The sequence below is a fragment of the Coregonus lavaretus genome, assembly GCF_964263955.1.
Source record: "Coregonus lavaretus genome assembly, chromosome: 25".
Lineage (NCBI taxonomy): Eukaryota > Metazoa > Chordata > Actinopteri > Salmoniformes > Salmonidae > Coregonus > Coregonus lavaretus.
The window spans coordinates 15,772,048-15,785,069 of NC_140012.1; the positions used below are offsets into that span (position 1 = coordinate 15,772,048).

A 13,022-nucleotide genomic window follows, 5' to 3' on the forward strand; every position below is an offset into this window, starting at 1 on the left:
GTGTTTCCCTCTTGTCTTCTGCTTTTCTCAGATCCAGAAAGCAGGCATGACCATTGGACTGGGGAGGAGCGAGCCAAGGCGTCAGTAACTTCCTTGTTGTCACACACCCCACTCTGAAGAAGGGATATGCAAACTCTCAACTCTGGACAGTTCTGTCAGGAAATTCCTCATTTTGCCAAGAGTCACCCTTTCTCTAGGCTGGTTTGTACAGCTGGAAAAGCTTCTGTTTCCACAACTGTCCGGAGGAGCATGACTGGCTGTGTATGTTCCTGATAAAGACCATCCCATCCTCCACCTTTTTAAATGGTCTGTGATCTGAAGCTCCGTGCCAGGAAGGGACAGCGGGGACATTCTGAGTGTCACTATGACATCTGAGGACATAGAAGCTGCTGTGGGTCGTGGGACAGTGCTAGAGTCTGCCTTGTCAGCCGAGACCAGAAATAACCATGTCACTTCAGACTACAGCATGTCTCGGAGTCAAAGCAAAGCACGCCCACATTCTCACCAGCCAGAAGTTAGCCACCAGGACAGCAGAGGCTTCTGCTCACCCCTCCCTCTGTATCTGAAGTTATCTTATGACAGAGGGCAGGGGATGTTTTTGGATGCAGGATGCAAATGCTGGGATCACTCTAACCCTAAACATGCTAGTGCCGTAGACCAGCTCAGCGCCACATCTCTGGGGGAGCGTGGGATGGGAGGGTTGGGTTATAGGGCCTGGGAGGCTGATTGCAGAAGGACCTGGCACCCCAGTGAGAGACCCATCGTATCAGTCAGAGGGCACAGCGCAGAGCTTCTGGCCATCAGCCTGCGGGTCTGCAGGGGGCTGCTCGGCTATTCCGGGGTCAGACTCTCTGAGGTAAGCATGTTTGTTCTTAACACACAGGCTACAGAACCCTCTGTTATCAGAGCTCTGTCCAGCTGCAGGGGCTTTCTGTTATGAAAGTGTTGGTTTAGCTCCCACACACAAAAAATCTACTCCATCAAATAGTGTTACAATCTTGATACATTCTGCAAATATTTTTGTAGTGTGCAGTATTTTGCTCATTATTGGGCTTCAGCAATTCAATCCCTCCCAACTAAAACACAACAAATCATTGGTTCATTTGATTTAAATGTTCTGCCTGTTATACTCTGCAGGAAGAGTGAACGGAACCACACAGTCACAATGTATTTTTGTCCACCGCAGTCCGCAGCAGTGGAAAAATGATTTGGGCCCAGTTAGTTCTGATCCCAATATTACTGAGAGCCTGAGCTACTGTTCCATTTGAAGTTATTGCCATGGAAATCAGTAATATCCACAGAGCGAGAGAGGCCCAGTTCCGTGTTATGGTTAATTTCCTATGGAACACGTGCCAAATGTGGTGTGAGGACTTATTACGGAACCGAGAGGATCTGTCACCGAGCGTTTACAGTCGGAAGTTTACATACACCTTAGCCAAATACATTTAAACTCAGTTTTTCACAATTCCTGACATTTAATCCTAGTAAAAATTCCCTGTCTTTTTTTATTATTATTTTTTATTTCACCTTTATTTAACCAGGTAAGCCAGTTGAGAACAAGTTCTCATTTACAACTGCGACCTGGCCAAGATAAAGCAAAGCAGTGCGATTAAAAACAACAACACAGAGTTACATATGGGGTAAAACAAAACATAAAGTCAAAAATACAACAGAAAATATATATATACAGTGTGTGCAAATGTAGCAAGCTATGGAGGTAAGGCAATAAATAGGCTATAGTGCAAAATAATTACAATTAGTATTAACACTGGAATGATAGATGTGCAAGAGATGATGTGCAAATAGAGATACTGGGGTGCAAATGAGCAAAAGAAATAACAATATAGGGATGAGGTAGTTGGGCGGGCTAATTTTAGATGGGCTGTGTACAGGTGCAGTGATCAGTAAGGTGCTCTGACAACTGATGCTTAAAGTTAGTGAGGGAGATAAGTGTCTCCAGCTTCAGAGATTTTTGCAATTTGTTCCAGTCATTGGCAGCAGAGAACTGGAAGGAATGGCGGCCAAAGGAGGTGTTGGCTTTGGGGATGACCAGTGAGATATACCTGCTGGAGCGCATACTACGGGTGGGTGTTGCTATGGTGACCAATGAGCTAAGATAAGGCGGGGATTTTCCTAGCAGTGATTTATAGATGGCCTGGAGCCAGTGGGTTTGGCGACAAATATGTAGTGAGGACCAGCCAACAAGAGAAGTACAGGTCACAGTGGTGGGTAGTATATGGGGCTTTGGAGACAAAACGGATGGCACTGTGATAGACTACATCCAATTTGCTGAATAGAGTGTTGGAGGCTATTTTATAAATGACATCGCTGAAGTCAAGGATCGGTAGGATAGTCAGTTTTATGAGGGCATGTTTGGCAGCATGAGTGAAGGAGGCTTTGTTGCGAAATAGGTCAGTTAGGATCACCACTTTATTTTAAGAATGTGAAATGTCAGAATAATAGTAGAGTGATTTTATTTCAGCTTTTATTTATTTCATCACATTCCCAGGGGGTCAGAAGTTTACATACACTCAATTAGTATTTGGTAGCATTGCCTTTAAATTGTTTAACTTGGGTTAAACGTTTCGGGTAGCCTTCCACAAGCTTCCCACAATAAGTTGGATGAATTTTGGCCCATTCCTCTTGACAGAGCTGGTGTAACTGAGGCAGGTTTGTAGGCCTCCTTGCTCGCACACACTTTCAGTTCTGCCCACATATTTTCTATAGGATTGAGGTCAGGGCTTTGTGATGGCCACTCCAATACCTTGACTTTGTTGTCCTTAAGCCATTTTGCCACAACTTTGGAAGTATGCTTGGGGTCATTGTCCATTTGGAAGACCCATTTGCGACCAAGCTTTAACTTCCTGACTGATGTCTTGAGATGTTGCTTCAATATATCCACATAATTTTCCTTCCTCATGATGCCATCTATTTTGTGAAGTGCACCAGTCCCTCCTGCAGCAAAGCACCCCCACATCATGATGCTGCCACCCCCGTGCTTCACGGTTGGGATGGTGTTCTTCGGCTTGCAAGCGTCCCCCTTTTCCTCCAAACATAACGATGGTCATTATGGCCAAACAGTTCTATTTTTGTTTCATCAGACCAGAGGATATTTCTCCAAAAAGTACGATCTTTGTCCCCATGTGCAGCTGCAAACCGTAGTCTGGCTTTTTTTATGGCGGTTTTGGAGCAGTGGCTTCTTCCTTGCTGAGCAGCCTTTCAGGTGATGTCGATATAGGACTTGTTTTACAGTGGATATAGATACTTTTGTACCTGTTTCCTCCAGCATCTTCACAAGGTCCTTTGCTGATGTTCTGGGATTGATCTGCGCTTTTCGCACCAAAGTACGTTCATCTCTAGGAGACAGAACGCGTCTCCTTCCTGAGCGGTATGATGGCTGCGTGGTCCCATGGTGTTTATACTTAAGTACTATTGTTTGTACAGATGAACGTGGTTTCTTCAGGCGTTTGGAAATTGCTCCCAAGGATGAACCAGACTTGTGGAGGTCTACACATTTTTTTCTGAGGTCTTGGCTGATTTCTTTTGAATTTCCCATGATGTCAAGCAGAGAGGCACTGAGTTTGAAGGTAGGCCTTGAAATACATCCACAGGTGGTACTCCAATTGAATCAAATGATGTCGATTAGCCTATCAGAAGCTTCTAAAGCCATGACATCATTTTGTGGATTTTTGCAAGCTGTTTAAAGGCACAGTCAATTTAGTGTATGTAAACTTCTGACCCACTGGAATTGTGATACAGTGAATTATAAGTGAAATAATCTGTCGGTAAACAATTGTTGGAAAAATTACTTTTGTCATGCACAAACTATAGTTTGTTTACAAGACATTTGTGGAGTGGTTGAAAAACGAGTTTTAATGACTCCAACCTAAGTGTATGTAAACTTCAGACTTCAACTGTAGATTGTATGTTTTAAATATTCAATACAAATAAAATGTAAAATAATAATAAAAAAGGTCACAAGTTGCATGGACTCACTCTGTGTGCAATAATAGTGTTTAACATGATTTTTGATTGACTACCTCATCGCTGTACCCCACACATAGTTATTGGTAAGGTCCCTCAGTCGAGCAGTGAATTTCGAACACAGATTCAACCACAAACACCAGGCAGGGCAGCTATTGGTACATTGAATGTCCCTTTTGAGCTTGGTGAAGTTGTTCATTACACTTTGGATGGTGTATCAATACACACAGTCACTACAGAGATACAGGCGTCCTTCCTAACACAGTTACCGGAGAGGAAGGAAACCGCTCAGGGATTTCACTGTGAGGCCAATGGTGACTTTAAAACATTTACAGAGTTGAATGGCTGTGATGGGAGAGAACTGAGGATAGATCAACAACATTGTAGTTACTCCATAATACTAACCTAATTGACACAGTGAAAAGAAGGAAGGTAGCCTGTACATAATAAATATTCCAAATCATGCATCCTATTTGCAACAAGGCACTAAAGTAGTACAGCAAAAAATGTGGGAAAGCGAATTAATTTTAAGCAAATTAACTTTGGCAGCGATTACAGCTGTTAAAGGTGATTCTAACTATCAGTTCATTGTAACAGTAGATTTTAGGCTCCTTTATTCAGGGGGTTGAATACTTACGTAATCAAGACACGAGTGTTTTTATTTTTCATGAATTTTTTACAAATATTACAAATGTTCTTCCACTTTTTGACATTATAGTATTTTGTGTAGATCGTTGTCAAAAAAGGACAAATCAATTTTAAACCCACTTTGTAACACAACAAAATGTGGAGAAAGTCAATGGGTGTGAATACTCTCTGAAGGCACTGTAACAATCGCCCACCAGTGTTAGGGTTTTACTAGAGAGATTTTACAGGTCATTTGATTATCATCAGTCTAGTAAATTTATTTTAGTTTGTTTTGAATTGTTGGTTGTTTACATGATCACAGGTTTTGGGTGCGATCTAGTGACCACAAGCAGTATTTTTGGAGGACTTCTCAAGTTTTGCTGGCATTTGAAAACTTAGATTGTGAATGAACTGGCCCCAAGCCAAATTTCTTGGTCGTTATGCAATTGGGATATCCGGTTAGGTATCAGCTATATCCTGTCCTTCCTTGACCTGGATAAACGTGGTTTTGTGTGCCTGTGTGTGTGTGTGTGAACAGTGAACACCGTTAGGGTGAGGCTGTATACTGTAAGTATTGCCTCAGCCTGATACTTTTTCCTTATACTTTATCAGTTCATTGTAACAGTAGATCTTAGGCTCCTTTATTTAACATTGTGATCTAGTATGTTAGCGTACTTCCATGACTCACCACATGGAGGCAGTACTTATATCATCTGAACCTCGGTCCCTCAATCGCTCAATGGAAGCTAAAGGAATACCTCCCCTCCGAAAATGATTACATGAATAGTCTATATCGTCACCATATCAAGGGAAAACTGTGTTCAGCGTATTGAAGCGTGTTGTACCTAATATAATTACAGTAGTGCAGTGCATTTAATTTGACAAAGTATTGATCAAAGGCCTTGATGTGTAAGCAAGTCCTTTGTTCATGGGATCACTTTGGTGCTTACAAGGCATGGAATGGATGAATATTCCCACTTAAATGAAATGGATGGACTAAGGGTCTGTGTTTAGGTAAATGTCTTCACCTCCTGCCACACAGCTACTGATGATAGAGGTTGCCGGACAAAAACACAAGTGAAAAATATGAAAATAGGTTCATTTGGGGTCAGGGTTAGTATTTTGAATTCTGAAAAGCTGAAATGTAATGGCTTATGGTGGACATTGTGTGACATTCTGTGTTGCAGTGTGAACAAGGTGTTAGAAAGCGTTTCAACAGAAAGAAAGCTGACATTTTTAAGGGTATTTTCTAAAGGGTTCTCATGCCAATGGCGTGCAGTGCTGGCTAATGACCAGGATCAAGTGGTCCGGCGTCCCAGGGTGACATGTTCATCAGCTTCCCACAGACTCAGGGAACATTAGTGGGCAGCCATATTGCATGGGTGGAGAGATTATTGGCCCACACACTTATTATCAGAGACTTGATTTAATCAGACTAATTAGACATACCAAGTAGGTTACTAAATAAACATAGAATAGATACTGTGAACAATCTGTTAACTTTGTGCCAAGTGCTGACCAGCGTACATCGCAGGCCCCGCAGGGCAGGTATGGCAACATTTTCTCTTTGCTTCATTGCAAAATGTGTAGAATTGTAGGAAGTTAGCAGTACGCCACTGCAAGTGCTTATCCCTGTGATTTTCAGGAAGGTGCATCTCTAACAGTGTTATATAACAGCTTGTTTTGATCCCTCATCTGTTAAAGGAAACTGAGATTCTGTCATTTTAAGCTTGTTCTACTTACCTAGAGTCAGATGAACTTGTGGATACCATTTTTATGTCTCTGCGTGCAGTATGATGGATGTTAGTGGTAGGTTCGTGAGCCGACACTAACTAGCATTAGCGCAATGACTGGAAGTCTACAGGTCCAGTAGCAATGAAGCCAAATAGGGCAGGATAGAGGCCAAACAGAGCAGGGTTTGTTGTGTCATAGCCTGCGGGAATAGTTATTTATACACTTAGTGGCCAATGTAGAAAAACTAAACATATTTCCCACATATCAGTGTGATATAGATAGAATACATAATTAGTGTAGAACTTTGCAGGTTTCAGAGGTTGTTATTAGTGCAAAGATCAAAAACAAGAACTGGTGGAAAACATTTTGATAGAGAACAATTTTTTGTATTTATATCTTGATCACTTAAAACATGTAGAATTGGTCTCCTTGCAGAAATTTGGATGACTTTACAATTAGGCCTTTATGAATGATGTCCCTGCATGAAGCAAGGCTCCACCTTTATAAAATGGAGGCTTCTTAAATCATGTTCTTGCATTAATCAGGCTACTATCTTAAAATGGATTTGAATAGGAAGCTAATGTAATTCCGACCACTCTGTCACAGTCTGTTTTAAAGCAGCTCTTCAGTTTCTGATAAGATCTCTCATTTTAAATGGGGTATTTGCCTGATAGCCAAATAAGGGGTGCCCTCATCCCTCCCAAAGGCAAAGCTCACTGAGTGGTTGCGCCTTCCTTCCCCGGTGTAGGTCTCCCGCTCTCTCTTTCTCTCCTCTTACTCTGGGATCTCCTCACTGACTGGGAAGGATTTTACATCATTTGTCTGATTTTTCTCCTCTAGCCTACTCTTCATTGACAGTCTGAGTCACAGTAAGTATACAAATTACTGATGTTGAAACTTTAAGGTTGAGTAAGTTAGAATTTGGACCACAAACGTACCCACATTTCGATTATATGTAAATACACTGAACAAAAATATAAATGCAACATGCAACAATTTCTAAAACTTTACTGAGTTACAGTTCATATAAGGAAATCAGTCAATTGAAATAAATTAAGTGGGCCTTTAATTTATGGATTTCACATGAATGGGAATACAGATATGCATCTGTTGGTCACAGATACCATTAAAAAAAAAAGTAGGGAGGTGGATCAGAAAACCAATCAGTATCTGGTGTGACCACCATTTGCCTCATGCAGCGTGACACATCTCCTTCGCATAGAGTTGATCAGGCTGTTGACTGGCCTGTGGAATGTTGTCCCACTCCTCTTCAGTTGCTGTGCGAAGTTGCTGGAACTGGAACACGCTGTCATATACGTCGATCCAGAGCATCCAAAACATGCTCAATGGGTGACATGTCTGGTGAGTAATTATGCAGGCCATGGAAGAATTGGGACATTTTTAGATTCCAGGAATCAACAATAGCTTGTAGTTTGAAAAGACCACCTGAAATGTCTGCCTGTTTTGGTGGGATGGAGTTTTGGCCAGCCTGGTTAATTAGTTATTAGACCCATAAAGAGTTCCAAACCTCTCTGTCAATAACAGCTAGTTTTCAGTTTTCCCCTCCCCACTCAGACCACTCCCAGACAATCCTAGCAAAACATTTTTTTTGAGAAATTGCTCTTTGCTAAGAAGCTATTTTTGTTTCTGCTACATTTTAATTGAAAACAGTCACAGTTAAGAGACTTAATTGTTAGTCAAAAATTATTTGATATTGAGATCAAAACTGCTGCATTGGGCCTTTAAGTCGCCCCGCTCACTCTCACACGCACTCTCACAACATGCACACACACGCCAATTAAGCCTGAACTTGTTCAAACGTGTACAGTGGTGTTGGTATGGGCAGTGGTGTAAAGTACTTAGGTAAAAATACTTTAAAGTACTACTGATGTAGTTTTTTGGGGTATCTGTACTTTACTATTTATGTTTTTGACAACTTTTACCTCACTACATTCCTAAAGAAAATAATGTACTTTTTACTCCAAACATTTTCCATGACACCCAAAAGTACTCATTACATTTTGATTGCTTAGCAGGACAGAAAATGGTTCAATTCACACACTTATCAAGAGAACATCCCTGGTCATCCCGACTGCCTCTGATCTGGCGGACTCACTAAACACAAATGCTTTGTTTGTAAATTATGTCTGAGTGTTGGAGTGTGCCCCTGGCTATCCGTAAATTTAAAAAACAAGAACATTGTGCCATCTGGTTTGCTTAATATAAGGAATGTTTAATTATTTGTACTTTTACTTTTGATACTTAAGTATATTTAAAAACCAAGACTTTTACTCAAGTAGAATGTTACTGGGTGACTTTCACTTTTACTTGAGTCATTTCCTATTAAGGTATCATTACTCAATAATGACAATTGTGTACTAATTCCACCACTGGGTAGGGGAGGGTCTGCCCGTGGATTGGTTAAAAACAGCTCCTTGTGAAATTCAACGGGGGATTATGATCTATCCTAGAGGATAAGAGCAGTAAAAGTTGTTCATGTTCATAGTTTCCATTTGGTTTCCAGGAGCCGAAATTGTACATTCCTCTGGATATTTCACTGAGCCTTTTACATAACCTAGTTACCTAGTTCTGTTTTAATAAAAACATCACTCCTTTATTAGGAAAGGTATTCAGCCTTTTTGTATTTTACTTAGCTACAGTGAGGGGAAAAAAGTATTTGATCCCCTGCTATTTTGTACGTTTGCCCACTGACAAAGAAATTATCAGTCTATAATTTTAATGGTAGATTTATTTGAACAGTGAGAGACAGAATAACAACAAAAAAATCCAGAAAAACGCATGTCAAAAATGTTATAAATTGATTTGCATTTTAATGAGGGAAATAAGTATTTGACCCCTCTACAAAACATGACTTAGTACTTGGTGGCAAAACCCTTGTTGGCAATCACAGAGGTCAGGTGTTTCTTGTAGTTGGCCACCAGGTTTGCACACATCTCAGGAGGGATTTTGTCCCACTCCTCTTTGCAGATCTTCTCCAAGTCATTAAGGTTTCGAGGCTGACGTTTGGCAACTCGAACCTTCAGCTCCCTCCAGATTTTCTATGGGATTAAGGTCTGGAGACTGGCTAGGCCACTCCAGGACCTTAATGTGCTTCTTCTTGAGCCACTCCTTTGTTGCCTTAGCCGTGTGTTTTGGGTCATTGTCATGCTGGAATACCCATCCACGACCCATTTTCAATGCCCTGGCTGAGGGAAGGAGGTTCTCACCCAAGATTTGACTGTACATGGCCCCGTCCATCGTCCCTTTGATGCGGTGAAGTTGTCCTGTCCCCTTAGCAGAAAAACACCCCCAAAGCATAATGTTTCCACCTCCATGTTTGACGGTGGGGATGGTGTTCTTGGGGTCATAGGCAGCATTCCTCCTCCTCCAAACACGGCGAGTTGAGTTGATGCCAAAGAGCTCCATTTTGGTCTCATCTGACCACAGCACTCCTCTGAATCATTCAGATGTTCATTGGCAAACTTCAGACGGGCCTGTATATGTGCTTTCTTGAGCAGGGGGATCTTGCGGGCGCTGCAGGATTTCAGTCCTTCACGGCGTAGTGTGTTACCAATTGTTTACAAGCTAATATTAGGAGCACTCCCTTTAAGAGTGTGCTCCTAATCTCAGCTCGTTACCTGTATAAAAGACACCTGGGAGCCAGAAATCTTTCTGATTGAGAGGGGGTCAAATACTTATTTCCCTCATTTAAAATGCAAATCAATTTATAACATTTTTGACATGTGTTTTTCTGGATTTGTTGTTGTTATTCTGTCTCTCACTGTTCAAATGAACCTACCATTAAAATTATAGACTGATCATTTCTTTGTCAGTGGGCAAACGTACAAAATCAGCAGGGGATCAAATACTTTTTTCCCTCACTGTAGTTGACCCCCTCTCAATCAGAAAGATTTCTGGCTCCCAGGTGTCTTTTATACAGGTAACAAGCTGAGATTAGGAGCACACTCTTAAAGGGAGTGCTCCTAATCTCAGTTTATTACCTGTATATAAGACACCTGTCCACAGAAGCAATCAATCAATCATATTCCAAACTCTCCACCATGGCCAAGACCAAAGAGCTCTCCAAGGATGTCAGGGACAAGATTGTATTAGTATTTGGTAGCATTGCCTTTAAATTGTTTAACTTGGGTCAAACGTTTTGGGTAGTCTTCCACAAGCTTCCCACAATAAATTGGGTGAATCTTGGGCCATTCCTCCTGACAGAGCTGGTGTAACTGAGTCAGGTTTGTAGGCCTCCTTGCTCTCACGCTTTTTCAGTTCTGCCTACACATTTTCCATAGGATTGAGGTCAGGGCTTTGAGATGGCCACTCCAACACATTGAGTTTGTTGTCATTAAGCCATTTTGCCACAACTTTGGAAGTATGCTTGGGGTCTTTGTCCATTTGGAAGACCCATTTGCGACCAAGCTTTAACTTCCTGACTGATGTCTTGAGATGTTGCTTCAGTATATCCACATAATTTTCCTTCCTCATGATGCCATCTATTTTGTGAAGTGCATCAGTCCCTCCTGCAGCAAAGCACCCCCACAGCATGATGCAGCCACCCCTGTGCTTCATGGTTGGGATGGGGTTCTTCAGCTTGCAAGCTACCCCCTTTTTCCCTCCAAACATAATGGTCATTATGGCCAAACAGTTCTATTTTTGTTTAATCTGACCAGAGGACATTTCTCCAAAAAGTACGATCTTTGTCCCCATGTGCAGTTGCAAACCGTGGCTTCTTCCTTGCTGAGCGGCCTTTCAGGTTATGTCGATATAGGACTTGTTTTACAGTGGATATAGATACTTTTGTACCTGTTTCCTCCAGCATCTTCACAAGGTCCTTTGCTGTTGTTCTGGGATTGATCTGCGCTTTTCACACAAGTACATTCATCTCTAGGAGACAGAATGCGTCTCCTTCCTGAGCGGTATGACGGCTGCGTGGTCCCATGGTGTTTATACTTGCGTACTATTGTTTTTTCTGAGGTCTTGGCTGATTTCTTTTGATTTTTCCATGATGTCAAGCAAAGAGGCACTGAGTTTGAAGGTAGGCCTTGAAATACATCCACAGGTGGTACTCCATTTGAGTCAAATGATGTCAATTAGCCTATCAGAAGCTTCTAAAGCCATGACATCATTTTCTGGAATTTTCCAAGCTGTTTCAAGGCACAGTCAACTTAGTGTATGTAAACTTCTGACCCACTGGAATTGTGATACAGTGAATTATAAGTGAAAGAATCTGTCTGTAAACAATTGTTGGAAAAATTACTTTTGTCATGCACAAAGTAGATGTCCTAACCGACTTGCCAAAACTAGACATTTGTGGAGTGGTTGAAAAACAAGTTTTAATGACTTCAACCTAAATGTATGTAAACTTCGGACTTCAACTGTAGATTGTATGTTTTAAATATTCAGTACAAATAAAAATGTAAAATAATAATAAAAAAGGTCACAAGTTGCATGGACTCACTCTGTGTGCAATAATCGTGTTTAACATGATTTTTGATTGACTACCTCATCGCTGTACCCCACACATAGTTATTGGTAAGGTCCCTCAGTCGAGCAGTGAATTTCAAACACAGATTCAACCACAAACACCAGGCAGGGCAGATATTGTTACATAGGTTAAAAAAAAGGCAGACATTGAATGTCCCTTTTGAGCTTGGTGAAGTTGTTCATTACACTTTGGATGGTGTATCAATACACCCAGTCACTACAAAGATACAGGCGTCCTTCCTAACTCAGTTACCGGAGAGGAAGGAAACCGCTCAGGGATTTCACCGTGAGGCCAATGGTGACTTTAAAACATTTACAGAGTTGAATGGCTGTGATGGGAGAAAACTGAGGATAGATCAACAACATTGTAGTTAACTACACAATAATAACCTAATTGACAGAGTGAAAAGAAAAAAGCCTGTACAGAATAAAAAATATTCCAAATCATGCATCCTATTTGCAACAAGGCACTAAAGTAGTACTGCAAAAAATGTGGTAAAGCGAATTAATTTTAAGCAAATTAACTTTGGTAGCGATTACAGCTACCCTCATCTAACTATCAGTTCATTGTAACAGTAGATTTTAGGCTCCTTTATTCAGGGGGTTGAATACTTACCTAATCAAGACAAGTGTTTATTTTCCATTATTTTTTTACAAATACTAAAAATGTTCTTCTACTTTTTGACATTATAGTATTTTGTGTAGATCGATGTCAAAAAAGGACAAATCAATTTTAAACCCACTTTGTAACATAACGAAATGTTGACAAAGTCAAAGGGTGTGAATACTCTCTGAAGGCACTGTAACAATCACCAGTACAATATGTTTGGTTTTTACTAGAGAGATTTTACAGGTCATTTGATTATCATCAGTCTAGTAAATGAATTTTAGTTCGTATTGAATTGTTGGTTGTTTACATGATCACAGGCTGTGGAAACTGAGTTCTCGTAAGCAAGCAGCATGGCTGCTATTGGGTGCGATCTAGTGAACACAGGCAGTATTTTTGGAGGACTTCTCAAGTGTTGCTGGCATTTGAAAACTTAGATTGTTAATGAACTGGCCCCAAGCCAAAATTCTTGGTCATTATGCAATTGGGATATCCGGTTAGGTATCAGCTATTTCCTGTCCTTCCTTGACCTGGATAAACGTAGGTTTGTGTGCCTGTGTGTGTGAACAGTGAACAC

The 13,022-nt window shown here is 41.0% G+C and overlaps 1 protein-coding gene across 1 annotated transcript in view; it reads left to right on the forward strand.

Moving 5' to 3' along the window:
- Nucleotides 1-358: 358 nt before the first annotated feature.
- The window catches only part of LOC311100638 (1-phosphatidylinositol 4,5-bisphosphate phosphodiesterase epsilon-1-like), a gene marked incomplete at its 3' end in the record, with an annotated part of 107,045 nt that continues 94,381 nt past the window's right edge, over nt 359-13,022 (forward strand). The window contains exon 1 of the mRNA XM_084141567.1: nt 359-856. Within this exon, the coding sequence (XP_083997693.1) occupies nt 365-856 (492 nt within the window). The 5' untranslated portion in view covers nt 359-364. The remainder of the gene's footprint in view (nt 857-13,022) is intronic.